At 29.9% G+C, this 17,605-nt stretch overlaps 2 protein-coding genes across 4 annotated transcripts in view; one reads left to right on the top strand and one right to left on the bottom strand.

The window, feature by feature from the left end:
- LOC126904021 (putative leucine-rich repeat-containing protein DDB_G0290503) overlaps positions 1 to 16,748 on the bottom strand; it is a 34,625-nt gene extending 17,877 nt beyond the window's left edge. Inside the window, exons 1-12 of one of the 3 annotated variants that reach the window (XM_050682651.1) lie at positions 16,586 to 16,748; positions 16,027 to 16,166; positions 11,454 to 11,544; positions 10,780 to 10,917; positions 10,606 to 10,710; positions 8,588 to 8,690; positions 8,440 to 8,531; positions 8,192 to 8,280; positions 6,247 to 6,447; positions 5,877 to 6,116; positions 5,380 to 5,631; positions 5,054 to 5,325 (exon numbers count right to left, since the gene is read on the bottom strand). In XM_050682651.1, the coding sequence (XP_050538608.1) occupies positions 5,054 to 5,325; positions 5,380 to 5,631; positions 5,877 to 6,116; positions 6,247 to 6,447; positions 8,192 to 8,280; positions 8,440 to 8,531; positions 8,588 to 8,690; positions 10,606 to 10,710; positions 10,780 to 10,917; positions 11,454 to 11,544; positions 16,027 to 16,164 (1,721 nt within the window). In that variant the 5' untranslated portion in view covers positions 16,165 to 16,166; positions 16,586 to 16,748. Of the gene's footprint in view, positions 1 to 5,053; positions 5,326 to 5,379; positions 5,632 to 5,876; positions 6,117 to 6,246; positions 6,448 to 8,191; positions 8,281 to 8,439; positions 8,532 to 8,587; positions 8,691 to 10,605; positions 10,711 to 10,779; positions 10,918 to 11,453; positions 11,545 to 16,026; positions 16,167 to 16,399; positions 16,531 to 16,585 lie in introns of those variants that run through there. The other 2 variants (XM_050682652.1, XM_050682653.1) reach the window with 2 other exon arrangements.
- LOC126904028 (tigger transposable element-derived protein 4-like) lies at positions 13,368 to 15,842 on the top strand. The gene has a single exon (XM_050682662.1). The coding sequence runs from the start codon at positions 14,286 to 14,288 to the stop codon at positions 15,777 to 15,779; it is 1,494 nt and encodes a 497-aa protein (XP_050538619.1). The 5' UTR covers positions 13,368 to 14,285; the 3' UTR covers positions 15,780 to 15,842.
- Positions 16,749 to 17,605: the final 857 nt, after the last annotated feature.

Here is a 17,605-nt window from a genome sequence, read left to right as displayed (position 1 = left end):
TGATGATGATGTCAAGAAAAAGATAGAAAAAGTATTTTGAAAAATTATTGAATGAGGAGTACCCAAAAAGACATTAGAGGATATCTTGTGGAATGAGGGACTGGTAGACTTATTTAGTGAAAAAGAAGTGTGGGAGGCTGTGACATCAATGAAAAAGAATAAAGCAATGGGACCAGATGAAGTTCCAGTATAAGTATGGAAAATATTAGACGGTGTTGGCATAAGGTGGTTGAAGGAACTTTTAAATAAAATCTTATTAAAAGGGAAAATTCTAAATGAATGGAGGAATAGTATTGTGGTGCCGATATTTAAAGGTAAAGGTGACATACAGGAGTGTGGAAATTATTGAGGCATAAAGCTTATGAGTATGAAAATTTTGGGAAAGGTAATAGATAAGAGAATAAGAAATGAGATATCGGTATCTAAAAACCAGTTTGGATTTATGCCTGGTAAGTCAATAATGGAGCCATTATTTTGTGTGAGGCAACTAATAGAAAAGTTTAGAGTAAAAAATAAAAAGCTTTGTATGGTATTTATAGATTTGGATAAAGCATATGATAGAGAACCGAGTGAGGTTTTAAAGTAGGCATTAATGAGAAAAGGAGTTCCGGAATGGTACATTAATATAATAGAGGATATGTATCATAGAACTTGTATTAGGGTAAAAAGCGTAGGAGGAGTATCAGAAGGTTTTCGGGTAAGAGTAGGTGTGCACCAAGGTTCTGCTTTAATCCCTTACTTATTCTTTATAGTGATAGATGAAATTACTAGAGAAATACAAGGAGAGGCGCCGTGGTGCATGTTGTTTGCTGAAGATGTAGTGTTAATAGGAGAAAATAAGAAGGAAATTAATCAAAGGCTAGAGGTGTGGAGAACAGCTCTTGAAGAAAAGGGTTTAAGAATAAGTAGTAGTAAGACAGAGTATATAGAGTACGAGTTTGACAAAGGAGAACACGAGGTAGATGAAATGAGGTCAGTGACAATAGGCAAGGACGTAATTGGAGAGGTGGAGAATTTTAAGTATTTAGGGTCAGTTGTGCCAAAGAGTGGCGGTATTGACGAGGATGTAAGACACAGAATTAAGTGCGGGTGGTTGAAGTGGAAAGAAGCGTCTGGTGTCTTATGCAATAAAAGAATTCCAATGATGCTGAAAGGTAAATTCTACAAAACTGTAATAAGGCCAGCTATGATGAATGGTTCAGAGTGTTGGGCGGTTGATAAGAAAATAGAGCAGAGAATGAGTGTAGCAGAGATAAGAATGCTTAGATGGATGAGTGGAGTGATTAGAAAAGATAGGATAATGAACGAGCACATAAGAGGGATTATAGGTGTAGCGTCAATCATGGATAAGATGAGAGAAAATAGACTTAGATGGTTTGGTCATGTTATGCGGAGAGAAGAATCGGAAGCTGCAAGAACAGTTATAGAGATGGAGGGATGCTATTGAATGCGATTTGTGGACAGCTGATGTGATAGATGATATGGGAGATCGTGTCAAGTGGAAGTTTAGGATAAGGGTGGCCAATCCCAAGTAGTAGGAATTAAGAAAGAAAGAGAAAGAAAAAGGAGGAGGAGATGTAATTAAATGAAAAAAAAAAATTCTCAATATTAATTTTATTTTTCTATTAATTAAGAGGTCCCGCAAGGGAGACTTTATTAAGTCTACAGGTGTGACGACCCCGCGTACCCTATTTGTTAGGGTTATCGAAAGATAACTCTGACACCTATCTTTAGATAGGTTAGCTACAGGCCGACAAACTGTACTGTAAAAACTTCATGTTCAGGATTCGAACAACAACAAGCTTCGGACTAGATTGGGAAAAACGACTGGAAATTGGATATCGGATTTAAAATGTAGTACTTGGAATATACAAACACTATACAAACCTGGAGTAGCAGCGGAATTAGTAGGTGAAGTGAAGAGATACAAAATGAAGAGTGTGGGGTTACAAGAGATGAGATTGGAGGATGCGGGAACAACAAAAATGTCACAAACAACAATCATAAATGGAAGAAGCGAACGAGGGTACAAACTAGGGACTGGTTTTGCTGTACATGAATCGATTCTACATATGATTAAAGAGTTCAAATATGTAAATCCGAGAATCTCGACATTAACCCTAAAGGATAAAGACCTTCATATAGTGTTAATCAATGTACATGCGCCAACGAAGGATAAAGATGAGGAAGAAAAGGAAGAGTTTTACGATACACTTGAGGAGATATTTGATACAACGTTGGGAAATATAAAAATTATACTAGGTGACCTAAATGCTAAAATAGGAAAGGAAAGGATATACTATGAAGTGGCAGGAATACACAGCCTCCAATACACTCGAATGATAATGGTTCAAGACTAGCAAATTTTGCATTAGGAAAAGGTTTAATAATTAAAAGCACTATGTTCCCACGCAAAGATATATACAAATATACTTGGGTGTCACCGGATGGGAGACACAAGAACCAGATTGACCATGTACTGGTTAACAAAAGGTTTAAAAATGGTATAATCAATGTGAGAACATTACGAGGCGCCGACGCAAACTCCAACCATCTTCTGTTAGGTATTTGGATAAGAGTAAAATTCAAGAAGCAAAGCATGCACAAATTAAATACAATAGAGAGGTATGATATTGAGAAGTTAGAAGACGGTGACATATATAAAAATTACAACAAAAAAATCAGCGAAAATCTTAAAGAACAACAAATAATAAACACAGACGATGTGAATGATGTTTGGGGCAAAATTAGAGGTGTTGTACAACAAACCGCAAAAATAACCTTAGGGATAAGAAAAAAGAGAAAGAAACCATGGTTCAACAAAATTTGTGAAGATGCAGTACAAAGGAGAAAGATAGCCCGGGAAGAATGGTTGAAAGATACTAATAATAAAGAAAGTGCTACAGAATTTAGCAGACGGAGGAAAGAGGCTCACAATACAATAAGATTTGAAAAAAGAAAGTATATTCAAAATATTATGCAAGATGCAGAACAGGACTTTAGGTTAAATAGGACCCGCGATATGTGTAAGAGAGTGAAAGATTTAAAAGAAGATTTTAAAAAGAAGGAACGGTTTCTTAAGGATGATGATGGAATGTTAATAACTACAGAGAAAGAAATAGCTGAAAAATGGAGAAAGTATTTTGACCATCTACTAAACTGTGAGGAACCAACCGAAAAATGTCTCTTTAATATTAGGAACATAAATACACAAGAATGCCCACACCCCTCACTTGAGGAAATTGAAGTACAAGTACAAAGATTAAAAAGTCACAAATCCCCAGGAGAGGATTGTGTTCAAGCGGAACTCTTAAAATATGGAGGAAAAGATGCAATACGATGGATCTGGCAAGTCATTAGCAGGGTGTGGACAACAGAAAAACTTGCAGAGGATTGGAAGGTGGCGGTGGTGTGCCAATTCACAAAAAAGGTGATAGACAGGATTGCAACAATTATCGGGGAATATCCTTGCTTAATGTAGCATATAAAATATTCTCGAATTGTGTCTTAGACAGAATTAAAGAAAAAGCAGAACAAATAATAGGAAACTATCAAGGAGAGTTTAGAGCTGGTAGATCTACGACGGACCAGAAGTTCATAATTAGGCAATTGTTTCAAAAAAAAAATGGGAGTTTGATAAAGAAATACATACACTTTTCGTGGACTTTAAAAAAGCATATGATAGTATTTATAGAGACAGTCTACTGAATATTATGAAAGAATTTTATTTCCCACAAAAACTGGTCAATCTAATATCGATCAGTGTAATGGAGACCTTGGTAAGGGTTCAAGTGGGAAATTCAATAACTGGCCCGGTTAGAGTGAATTCAGGACTAAGACAAGGTGATTCGTTATCGCCGATTCTGTTCAACGTGGTTTTAGAGAGGGTAATTAGGGAAATGAAAATTGAACCTCATGAAGGTATTAGACTACAAGACACGGCGATAGGTATACTTGCTTATGCGGATGATATAGTGTTGATGGAAGAATCTGAAGATAGATTGAAGATATTATTTAGTAGATTGTATAAAGCAGCATCAAAAGTAGGACTATACGTAAACGAACAAAAAACGGAGTATATGATCTTGAGTAGACGAGAGCTACCCTTTTGTCAGTCCATAAAAATAGATCATTACGAATTTAAAAGAGTACAATAGTTCAAATACCTCGGTACTATTTTGACTGAAAAAAATAATATAGCAAACGAGGTAGCAGCGAGAATTCAAGCTGGGAATAAATGTTACTTTGGACTCACTAAGATACTACATTCAAGAGTAATATCGCGAAGAATTAATTAACAATTATATACGTCCCTGATACGACCGGTTATATTATATGGATCAGAAACATGGCCACTTAGAAAAATGGACGAACAGAGATTTATTACCTTTGAAAGAAAAGTATTACGGAAAATATATGGCCCAGTCAAGGACGAAATAACTGGGGAGTGGAGACGAAGAAAGAATATAGAACTAGAAACACTATATAGTGGTCCGAATATATTGAAGATTATCAGAGGAAGAAGACTACGATGGACCGGCCATGCTTGGAGGAACCAAAATCCACTTCTACATGCAGTGATTGAACAAAATCCTGTAGGTAAAAGACCTTTCGGAAGACCAAGAATGCGCTGGGAAGATGTTGTAAAAAAGGATGTTGAGCATCCTTGAGATTGGAGGTGTGTCCAATTGGAGGGATTTGGCAGTGGACAGAGAAGGCTGGAAGCTTGGTTGTGAGACGAGATGGTCTTAAAGGCCCAATAAACCCAAGAAGAAGAAGAAGATTAATTAAGAGGATTATGATAATAGAAGCACCCTATATTGTCTCTCAAATATACTGATAACTCCTTTAACTATTGGTCTATAATTAAAAATATTTTTCAAAATTAAAAAATAGTTTAGTGCTTTTCTTACAAAAAATGTTAGTGTAGCAATAACAATTTTTATATAAGTACTTTTTAAGTTACAAGAATTTTAATACAAAACAATATGAATAGAATAAACATAATAAATAAATATACACAAGTATATTTAGTAGATGGATTGTTACATACTGTAATTGTTTCATCTCTTCATCTTTTTCTTTTGTAAATTTCTCCATAGAAACTTGATGATAGTACATATACTCATCAACAATATTAGCACTCAATAGTTTTTCATCATTTTTTATTTGTTTCATTATAGCAACACCATCTTCTTCAACCCGAATCAATTTACAAAAAGTATCTTCTAATTGCATTTCTAAAGTGTTTCTTAAAGTTTCACAATCATGATTTGAGTGCACACTTGATTGATTTTTTTCTTGGATGTGTTTATTCAACTCAAACTGAAACACAAGATACTTTTAAAATAAAATGCAAATACTAAAAATTTAAAATACCTGTATTTTATTTAGGCAATCATGATATGCTATTTCTTTTTTTTCCTTTTCTGCAATACTTTTGTCTTTAATTTTTAATATTTCTGTGAGCTTACTAACATCGTCTCTTTGTTTTTGAAGTTGTTGTAAAGTTTCTTGATAATTATCTTTTAATTTATTCATATCAGAATCTTCTGTAGGTTTATCAACTTTGATGAGACTAAGGTTGACAACTTTTGTATTTAAATCTGATCGTAATTTTTCATTTTCAACCTATGTAAAATGTTACACATTTACTACACAATATATGTCATATATTTACATATTTATTTAAATTTAGTGGCCTTCATAGCTCAGTCAGTAAAATGTCGTGTCTCAGTATGTAAATACCAGGATTGATTCTGTCGCACTGGGCTATGTAGGTTTTCCTAATCTCTATGGCACAAACATAACTTATAGAGAGGTTATTAAACATGAAAGAAAAATTAAATGATTTATTTAAGTAAAAAAAAACTTGCTGTTAATTTTTCTATTGTATTATTTAATTGTTGATTTTGTTTTGCACACTGGGTAAGTTGATTATTTAGTTGAATAATATTTTCGAAACTATTAGATGGCTGAAATGTATGATTCATTTTATGTGTTTTATTCAATTCTTTAGATAAATCATTTATTAGATGACTGTTTTCTGAAATAGTTTTGTAGTGAGCTTGTTGCAATTGTTTAAATTCATTTGATAATATCAAACAATGATTATCCTAAAAAATAAAAATAAAACATTTGATTATATAAATAACTTAATAAAAAATTTGAGTTGTTAAATTAGATATTATTTTTAAATAGCAATAAAATAATAGACTAAATATTTTTTTAAACAAAATAATATACTTTTGCTTTCATTTGATCCATTAGATTTTTATACTGATCTTGTAAATAAGCAACTTCCTGAGCATGATTTTTCTTTAAGTCATTAATAATAACATCAAAATTTGTATCATAATGCTTTGTTCCATTATTTCGATTTAAAATAGTGAGTTGTTCTTCAAGATTGACCATATTTAAACGCATTTTATCCATATCTTTAGTTAACTATTAACAAACAATCAAAAATAAAGTACAGTAGGGATCCAGAAAAGGTTGGAGTTAAGACATTTTTTTAGGTTAGTATTAATTGATATCTAACAATAATTAAAATCACTGTCCTAAATGCTTCAATGTATTTTTGAAAAGCTTAACATATCCACCAAAAATTACATGATTTACAATTTTAAAAGTCGATTACTAATAGAAAACAAGACACTGGAACATCTTTCTTTTTATAATCATAAAATGCATTAAATAAACTATAACTTGATTAGTTTTGAATGATGTGGATGTTCCATTGTTACACAAAACCTTTTTTAAAATCAACTATTTTAACCAAAAATTATATGGTTTTTGTATTAGTTGTGTGATAATTCAATGATATTAAGCTTTTCTTTTTTATATTAAATAATGGCATTGTATTTAGATTTTTAAATTACATGATTGGCATGATTTGAGGCCAATAACTCAGAGAAGACAAGACATCGAAACATATATTTTTTTTAATTGTATGGTACATTAAATTTATAATTTTTATTTAACTATGTAGATGTTGCTATATACATGTTAAAATCAGCTATTTTTACTGGAAATGGTGTGATTTTTCTTTGACTTTTGTTGGATACACATCGATCGAATATGCTGTCAAGAAAATGTGTTTTTTGATTATTCATGTTATCGTTGTGTTACATAGAGTTGTTGTCGGTTTTTCTCTCTATGTCACCGTTGTTGCAGCCATCTTAACGCTTCTTCTGTTATAAGCTCTATGGCGTTTTTGCGAGCTAGTAGTTTTGTATTCGTTTTACTGTAAAAAGAAAATATCACCTTTTCGTACCCTGTGCGCTCAGTTTTATCGCCGTTGGGTCTATATATTTTCTGAGACACATCACAATACTTTTGACAGCATATTGTACACTTTGGTCAGCAACTTGCATTCGACACTTGATCCTTTCAATATTCAGCATTATCATCAGCCGTTTTCATTTAGCAGATAAGTATAATGCTTGTTCATTTATCTTTCTAAGACTCACTTGTATAATTTATTATTTGTTTATATCATTGCCTTTGTGGCATTAGTATTAAGTGTCCCCCCTATCCACATTGGTGTATATAAGATTTTATATTTATTATATAATACATTTAATTTTTATAATTATATCTTGTGAAATTCATTCAACATTCAAACATACAGTCCACTCATCTTATTCTTTATCCTCGACATAGCTAAAACGTAAGACAAAACAAAACCACCAACGTTGAAGAACCCGCGTGAATACCACCGGGCGCTGCGTTCATACAACTTTAATACCTAATATAACTTCTAGAAATTTATATTTTGGATACTTTATTTTTTTTATCACAATATACATTTTATTATTTTTAACTTGTTGTAAAATTAAAAATGGTAAGGTTTTTAGAAAATTATCAAAAATTATAAAGAAAAAAATGTTGATATGATTTTTAAGTCCCAACAGTATATTAAATGATTGGATTTTAAAAAAAAGTATAGTCTGCAGGATTTTTGTCTAAAGTATTATCAATAAAAATTTTGTAATAATTCGTAGTACACATAATAGTTTTATTTAGATACATTTAGTAATTTTCTGACATATTATTGAGCATAATAGGTACAAAGAAGTGGATTAAACTTATCTACAAAAAAACATGGAAAAGTAAAACCAATAGCTTCTTAGCTACACATAGAAGCTAAAATATATATTAGACTATTTAAAAACTAAAATTAACTCACTTTGACATTTGATTTTTCAGATAATTCGACTTTATGTTTCAAACATTCATTTTCTTCCTCTAACTGTTGAGCTTGTTTTTTTAAATTCTCTAAAAATATACATATATTTTTTTACTTAATTATTTAAATATATATTAATTATTTAACTATATTTTACTTTTTTTTAATTCAAATATTTTAAACTATTATTTAATAAATTAAATACTAAAATATTGAAATATTATATTTTATAAATATAAAATATTTACCACATTGATGTTGATATTGTACTATAACTCGTTGATTTTCAGATTCTGTTAATAATAATTTTTTTTTTAAACTTTCAATTTCTATATTTGCTATCATTTTATTTTCTGTCAACTCAATTTCTAATCTTGATATTTCTTTACGTCTTANTTCATTTTATATTCTGCCAATTCAGTTTCTAATCTTGATATTTCTCTACGTCTTATTTCATTAATGGTTTTTGTTATTTCTTGGTTTGTATCGCCTTGCATTTCTTAAAAATAAAAATAAATTAATTTTAAAAGAAAATAATGTTATTGGAAGATTGATTAATCTTTCATCATAACATTTCTTCTAAAGTGATAATAATTTTGAAAAAAAGTTTATTTTTATTTTGTTTAGTATTATTAATTTCTTGATTTATAAACAATTAAATATTTTTTTGGTTCATCCTTTCAGGGAATTCATTTATAAGGACTAATGCATAGAATAATAGCCTAATTCAATAACCACTTCAGTATTTCACCAAAAATACCAATCTGTAGCTATTTTTAAAAACTAAAGTAAATTTTAGTCACTTACAGGAATATAAAAATATATTTAAAATTTATAAACATTCCTATTAAAATTTAATAGTAATTTTTTAACACATATAACAAAACATAATTTTTTAAACAAATTTTTAAAAATCTCAAAAACCCATTTGTATGGCTTTTGTACATATTACAGATGTAATACAGGAAAATTGATTAACTATGCCTCGCGCAATATTTTTAAAATTATAAAACGGAAGGAATTTTTTTTTTTTTTGAAAATTATAGAACACAAAATAGGACACTATAAACTTCTGAAAAGAAGAAAATTATCTTTCCTTTAAAATATTATCTATTTATGTTTAAATGGAAACATATATGTTTAAGTACATTAAAAACAAGAAAATGATTGGACGTTAACAAATTTTAAACCAACATTTTTTTTAGTTATTAACATTTTACTATAATGACTGAAAATGAAGTGTTTTTTAATCTGAATGCATCTATGAACCACACTACTTCTACAGCCCTAGAATAATGTCTTTAATGTCTTTTAAAATACTAGTTAAAAAGTTATTAACATCTGTAATTTTCTTATTTTAAGCTAGAAAAAGATGTTTTTATAAAAAAAATTGATACTATTTTGAAGGTTAGAGGGGTATAGGACCAAAGTGCAACCCGGGCAACGGATCCCGACTATTGGGATGCGGTTGACGGGGGAGGCCACACCACGTTGTGAATCAGCTCTTGATTAATTTCGGGCTGATTCATAACGTGGTGGTGTGAATTTTAGGCGGCGTGGCCCTGAAGCAATACCTCGCGGTAGTTCCAGGGCGGTCCACAACATGCCGGAATGTGGAAAAAAAAAAAAAAGGACCAAAGATTATTTTGAAAATCAATAAATAAATAAAATATATTAAGTCAATGATAAATAAGGTAATTGATTAATTATACTTCACACAAATGTTTAAAAGTATAAAACTTATTAATCTAATTAAGAAAATTACTGGCTGATAACAACTTTTGAACCAGTACTTTGGAAGTTATTACCATTTTTATACATAGGCGAGAAGAAAAGTAAACCCAGGAAAATAGCAGTACCTATTTCTCACCTCCAATCATTACTTATATTGTTAAGAACTTCTGAAATACTAGCTCAAAAGTTGCTATTGACCAGTCATTTTCTTAATTAGATTATTTTCTATTTGATAAACTAGTTCAATATGTATATTGCATAAAAAAAATAAATTTGAAATCTATTTGAGTAATAAAGAATGATCCTAAATAGTAATTATTAGCATATACATTAAGAAATAAATGTAAAAAGGCAAAATTTTTTTTCAATATTGTATTTATTTTGAGAGTAATCGAGTGGTTTATGATAAACTGATGAACCTGTATATATATATATATAATATTTTATACTTATAAGCATTTGTGAAAGGTATTATAATTAGTCAATTTCCTTGTATATCTTTGGCTTAATATATTATATTAAAGGTTTTACAAGACATATATAAAAATTAAGAAAAATTGTTTATATAATATGTCTTTGGGTTACTATTTCTTCGAAAATTACCAAATATACATAAGCATCATAAGTGCATTTATATTCTGTAATATAAAAATTTTAAATTAATTATTTCATAATTATACCTTCATATACATAATTCTTGCTTACATTATGAGCAACTTCAGTTAAATTAGTTGGTTTTTCTTGATTTGGAGAATTGTATTGAGGAATTGGGGAAGGAAATGATCCTAAATAAAAAAAATGATTAATTATATTACTTAGAAGCTTTACAAAAGTCGTTAAAAAATATTTTATACCATCTTTATGAAAATCCGGATGAAAATTTTGGTTAACATTATGATGAAAATGTTCAAAAACTTTGTTAGATATAATGCAGTCTTTTTTTTTTTTTACTTTAGGAATAGATTTTTTATGACTCGTGTTACTTTCTAAATCTGGAAAAAAAATAAACAGAATTCTATATTGGAAATCAATAATGTTAAGTAAATAAAATTTTTTAAATATAGTTATAAATATTAACAACAATGTTTCACATGTAAAAACTTAATAAAATACATAATACAGATAAGAATAAGGTACTTTAGCTGAACATATTAAAATAATTAAATACATAATTAAATAATTTATTAAATATAAAATTGAAAATTAAAAAAAAATAAAGTACATAGTTCAGTTGGAGGAACACATTCAGACTCAGTTTTTATGTACTGAGATTCAATTTCATTGTGTTGAGCTATTAGGGTTTTTCCATTCTCTTTACCAGAAGCAGTTTTACAAAGAGGACATTAAATATAAATATAAAATCAAAATATAAACCAATTTTTCTAAAAATATATTGGATGGAAAAATATATTTCGAGTGGATGGTATTAATATATTATTTTTACTTCCTCTTAATAAGGAAAATAATTTAATTTAATCCATACAAGTATAAAATATAAAGTTAAAAAATTTCAATTAAACAAATTTACCATCATCAGAATTGTCACTACAATGACTAGAACTTATAACACTCATATTGGCCTCACTTTCATTAAATAATTCTGCCATTTCTTTATTAAGCTGAAAAAAATTAATTAATTCTTTATTATAAAATTTTAGTTTTCAATTATTTTAGTAACACAACAATTAGTAACAGTAATTGTTATCTATAGGGAGATCTGTAAGGATCACAGATTTAACAACTCAAGCCTTATCATAGTATTGAGCTCTGCTGTGATGGATCATCATATCTCTACTATTCGTGGAAACTATATGGATAAAAACATAAAAAAAAACACAAAACAACGAACTTGGGATCTTACAGACAACTTATCAAAACAAGAACTAATAGATCTTTGTAGAAGAATTGTTATAATTGAAAATCTCAATGAGAACAACAAGACATTAAGTGAACCGTCTACTAGCACAGAGATGATGCCAGTAGAGGCAAACCAGAAGTCACAAAACAAACTGGGTGAAGTTGCTGAAAGGATTGAAGGTCTTAAACTTAAATCTAAGATATTTAATAGCATTTAAAAGCTCAAGCTGCAGAGAACCACGAAAACACAAAAGGACAAAAGAACCAACTGAAGAAAAAATATAAGGAAACTGATGACTTGGTAAAGTCGGAGGTTACCAAAAATCTTGTATTAGAAACTAAGGGACCTAAACTTCCAGTAAAGAAAACCCGTTGAGTACCAATTTGTAAGTATGTGGTAACCAACAAAAAAAAGTAGCAATGATCCCACGGGCTATCCCACTAGTAACTACTGAACAAAAGCAACTCATTGAAATTTGTATTGGAGACTCGATACTATCGGGTACTGATGGAAACAATGTACCAAGGTTTGAAAACACTAGGCTCATTGTAGAAGCACTTGTGGTCAGTGCAGCTTAAGAGATGTCTCACTGAAAATGTCAATAAAATAAAACCTTGGTGCTAAGCTTCAAATGGAGGCTTACAGCACGACCAGATACAAAAAGATGGTCAGTCACATACCGGGACTGCTCAAGGATTGTAAGAAAATCTTGGAAAAACAGAACCCGGGACTGAACATAACCATCAAAATAATCTACTATGAGACAGAGGTTGGCCCTAAAGAACAAACTCTATTCCTAAGTGTGGATAAGAAGAACATGATCACACTGGAGGAACTCAAATGCAGTCTATATTTTAGAATAGGAAGAGTTTGTTTCACAAACTATGTTACTAAGCCACTGACAACCCAGAAGGAAGGGAAGAAATTAGTTTCCCAGAAATCTGAGAAGAGGAAGGCTGAAGAATCTTTTGTGACATTAGGAAAAGGTGGCAAAGCACAAATAAGAAATTAACCGACTCACTAAATTCCCTACTTGAAAGGGAAAAGAGGATGTGACTCACGTAAAGATAAGATACTCGGAAAATCGTCATTTTCATTAACAGTCAGAACTAAAGGAAGCCCCTCTATTGACCTGATAGGAAATGTGGAATGTACATCTAGGGAATGATCAACACCTGGGAGCAGGGAATCACCCATAGGGAGTTGTGTGGTACAGGAACTGTAAATGAAACTTGTATCTCGCTACAGTCGTATAGAACTTTCTTTAGAGATTTGGATTTTCTTATTGCACAAAACAACACACTTCTCTTGATCCATTCACACTTAATTCTAAGTCTCAAAATCTCGTCAACAACACTGTTTTTTTGTACAAATGTTCCTAGTTTTATTTGTTAGAGAGGTAAGCAACAACTAACCATGAACTCAGACTTTTAGGTCCATTGTGCACACTTCCTACCAAATTATATTAATTATGATTCTTTAAGTTAGTGTTTTCACCAAAATATTGTTGCCATTATTAATTACCTGACACCTATGTGTATATATATATANTGTTGCCATTATTAATTACCTGACACCTATGTATATATATATATATATACACATAAGTCAAACGTCTTACTAAGCTATCTATATGTTCAAAGATTCATGTCTGGCAAATTATCTTTTTGGGTTTTAGATGTTTGATATCTTCTTTAAAAATATCAAAAGTTTCTTTACTTAAATATTAGCAAATTCTGGCTACTATTACAAATGATTTTTAATATTTAGAATTTTCTACTTCATCTATCACATCCTCATTTATTATCATTACTCTCCTCATTTTATTGCCATCATTTCTCACCATATTTCTACTAATTGTTAAACCCAATCTCTACACCTCTAGCCTTTCATTTATTTCTTCCCTATTTTCTCTTATTAACACTACATTGTCAACAAACAACATGCACCATGGTCCCTCTCCTTATTTCTCTAGTAATTTTAACCATCACTATAGAAAATAAAAAAGGGCTTAAAGCAAAACTTTGGTGCATTCCTACTCTTACCATAAATTTTTTTTTTACTCCGTCTATATGTTTTATCCTGGTAAAAGTCCCATTATACGTATTCTCTATTACATCAATATACAGTGAAATTCGCTTATAACGATGCCGTATACAACGATAATCCGGGTAAAACGATTCCAAGCGATGTATTTGGTTGGTTTTATATGTTATGTGTAGTATTTTTATTCGTATATAACGATATCGGTTATAACGATAATCCGGATATAGCGATGTTATTTTAAAACGAAAATTGGTTTTTATTGATCACCTATAGCGATTAATAATACAGTATTGTAGTAGTAAATTTGATTTCGTCCAAATCGATAATTCTTAATCTTATCTGTAACAGATAATGTGTCTTGTACGCCCGTACTGTATACAGCATACGTTTCTTACTCGTTTAGTCGCCGTTTTGATTGCTATCCGTTTAGACACGTTCCGAACTCCGTAGATAAAAATGTCAAATAAAAGAAGACGCTGTTTCACTATTGCTGAAAAAGTGAAAATAATTGAACGCTTAGAATGTGGTGTTTCTAATAAAGATCTTTGCCAAGAGCTAGGAATTAGTCAATCAACACTATCTACCATATGGAAATCAAAAGACCAAATAAAAAGCGTTTTTCAAAAAGACGTGACATCTAACAAAAGATTAAAATGTAGCCAACATCAAGACGTCGAACAGGCTCTTTTGGAATGGTTCAAAATACAACGATCTAAAAATATTCCAATAAGTGGTCCGATACTTCGAGAAAAAGCGACCGAATTCGGGAAGTGTTTTAATAAAATCGATTTTCAATGTTCTTCCTCTTGGATTACCCGTTTTCGTCAAAGACACAATATTGTTTTTGGAAAAATAAGCGGAGAATCGTCAAGCGTTCCTGTTGGTGTTTCGGAAAATTGGCTGGAACACGTTTGGCCTAATTTGCGTAAAAATTATGCAGATTGTGACATTTATAACGCTGATGAAACTGGATTGTTTTACCGTCTAACACCGTCTCAAACATTACGTTTTAAAGGGGAAACATGCAGTGGTGGTAAATTATCTAAAGAGCGACTCACGCTTCTTGTAGCCTCTAATATGACTGGTTCTTACAAAAAAAAATTGTTAGTAATTGGAAAATCTCAGACTCCGAGATGTTTTAAAAATGTCAAAAACTTGACAGTTGACTACAAAAGCAATAAAAAAGCATGGATGACCGGTGAAATATTTTCCGACTGGTTAAAAGAATGGGATAAACAACTAGCAAAGGAAAAACGACATATCTTATTGACTGTAGATAATTGTCCGGCTCATCCTCCTGTTCAAACTGATTTTATAAAGTTGGTTTTTCTCCCTCCAAACACGACCTCTGTGTTACAACCTATGGATCAAGGTATTATAAAAGCATTAAAAGTGAAATTTCGGGAAAAACTAGTACTCAAAATTATTAACCAAGAGGAACAGGGAAAAGATATTAAAATTTCAGTATTAGATGCAATTTTAATGATCTCCGATGCATGGAATGATGTTTCTACCACAACAATAAGAAACTGTTTCCACCACGCTGGATTCAAGGCTTTGGTAAACGACGAAACAGAAGTAGTAAGTGAAAATCATTTGGACACAGAGTGTTTTTCTGAAGAAAACATACAAAGTTTTGCGGAGGTTGACGATGCTCTTTTGACCAATGAAGAACCCAATGAAGAAGAAATTGTCAAGTCTATTTTGAATGCAAATAATGATGAAAGTGAACAAGCTGACGAAGAGAGCGAAGAAATCGTATTCAAATTACCATCTATTTCGGAAATGTATTTTTATATTGATCAGGTGCGTACTTTTGTTTCGGTAAACAGTGACATAAATACGCCAGAAGTATCAATGGCATTAAATAATATTTCTAATTTTGTTAAAAAATCTTATTCAAATTATAAACAAACTACTATTAAAGATTATTTTTCAAACAAATCGTAAACGTATACTATATATGTATTATAATCTGTACATTTATTAAAATTTAGTACCTTGAATGTTAAAATGTGTTTAATAAATCAATTTTTCAAAAAAATTATTTTTTTTTTATGATCCGGATATAACGAAGTTCGGTTATAACGATCAGATTCCCTAGGTCCCTAGAAGATCGCTATAAGCGAATTTCACTGTATTTATTGGGAAACCTTTAACAACTAAAACTAAAAAATCTATCTAACATTATTAATACCTCTTCTTGAAGTCTCTGCTTTTCTAAATGATCTTCTTCATCATCTTGAAAATCATTATTAACTTGAATGCTGGTCAGATCAGTCCCTTGAAATAGGCTTTGTCCAGGATTGTCATGCCCAAAGGTATTGATAGCCATTTCTATATAATATATAATAAGATAAAAAAATATAGCTATAAGACTATATAGGAAAAATGTTCTACTAGACATTAAAGAATCTTTTACTTAATTGATTTTATACTAATTTACATTTACTTTGTCTAATTTTTATTTAGAGTATAGTCAATAAAATTCTAACAACAATAATTATCAGATTAATATGGTAGTTCAATTGTACTCAAGTAGGGAATAGAATAAACCATTTTGTCCAAACCTTTTTATATATAACGGTAATAAACCTTAATAACTTATATTTTAAAATAGGATTATAAACATGTAAATTCATTCTTCAAACTCAATTATATTTCAAATTTGTTATATTGTGTAAACGATTAAAGATACCTTAATTTATGATTACNATATTTCAAATTTGTTATATTGTGTAAACGACTAAAGATACCTTAATTTGTGATTACTTCATAACATACACTAAAATTATTAAATTTGATTAGAACTGTTATTATTATTAAAAATATTATTCGTTATAAAAAGTACACAGGAGAGTTACAAATTAATAAAATTACCAACAGAAATTATTAATCTTAAATAAAAGACGTTGAACTTATAATTACGATAGCAACGATTACAATTCTTATCATTATAAATATAATAAATAGCGGGAAAAGATGAAATTAAATAAGATCACAACTGATAAGATAATATATTACTTCATGATAAGAGCCAAGGTAGATCCGCAACATAATTAATAATGTATTTTATTATTATTATATAAATAATTATGAGTCAATCCAGATTTATATTTGAAACATTTATAATTTATGTCCTGAAAAACTTTAAATATTCAGTTAAAATCAGACATAGATACCAAGAAAAAGTAATTTTAATAGCAATATAAGGAAGCTTTTTGAAAAAAAAAATCACCAATTAATTTATTTAAAGATTTTGCAATAAATATCATGAAAGTATTAACATAAATTTGAATAAGTAATGATCTTTAAATCTATAGCTTGCACTAATATACGAGCGATCCTGCACGCCAGGTCTCTATGTATTAAATTCTATAACGGATGAACGATCTATGGATAAAAAACTTTTAACAAACAGTTGTTTGAAATTATTTTCAAATTAAAAAAATTATAGCACAGAGAATATAGTTGTCACAAGTATAGATAATATCTGACAATTATTAAAATCGTTATCATAAAAATGCTTCTATGCAAATTGAAATAATTTCAATTATTGTACTTTATCTTAAACCATTGATAGCTAGAATATTATTTTTGAAAAGGACATTTTAATAAACTTTTAAGATTGAATTTGAAAGTTACAAATATTTTCTCTGAAAATATTTATAATTAACATTCAAATCTTTGAGGAGACTGGGGTAACTACGGTTACTTTAGCAAAAATTGTTAAATTTCTGGTTCTATGACTAAATGTTATGCTATTACAACAAATA

The sequence above is a fragment of the Daktulosphaira vitifoliae genome, unplaced genomic scaffold, assembly GCF_025091365.1.
Source record: "Daktulosphaira vitifoliae isolate Bord-2020 unplaced genomic scaffold, ASM2509136v1 Scaffold_4, whole genome shotgun sequence".
NCBI classification, from domain to species: domain Eukaryota; kingdom Metazoa; phylum Arthropoda; class Insecta; order Hemiptera; family Phylloxeridae; genus Daktulosphaira; species Daktulosphaira vitifoliae.
This window is presented reverse-complemented; position numbering and strand designations above follow the sequence as displayed.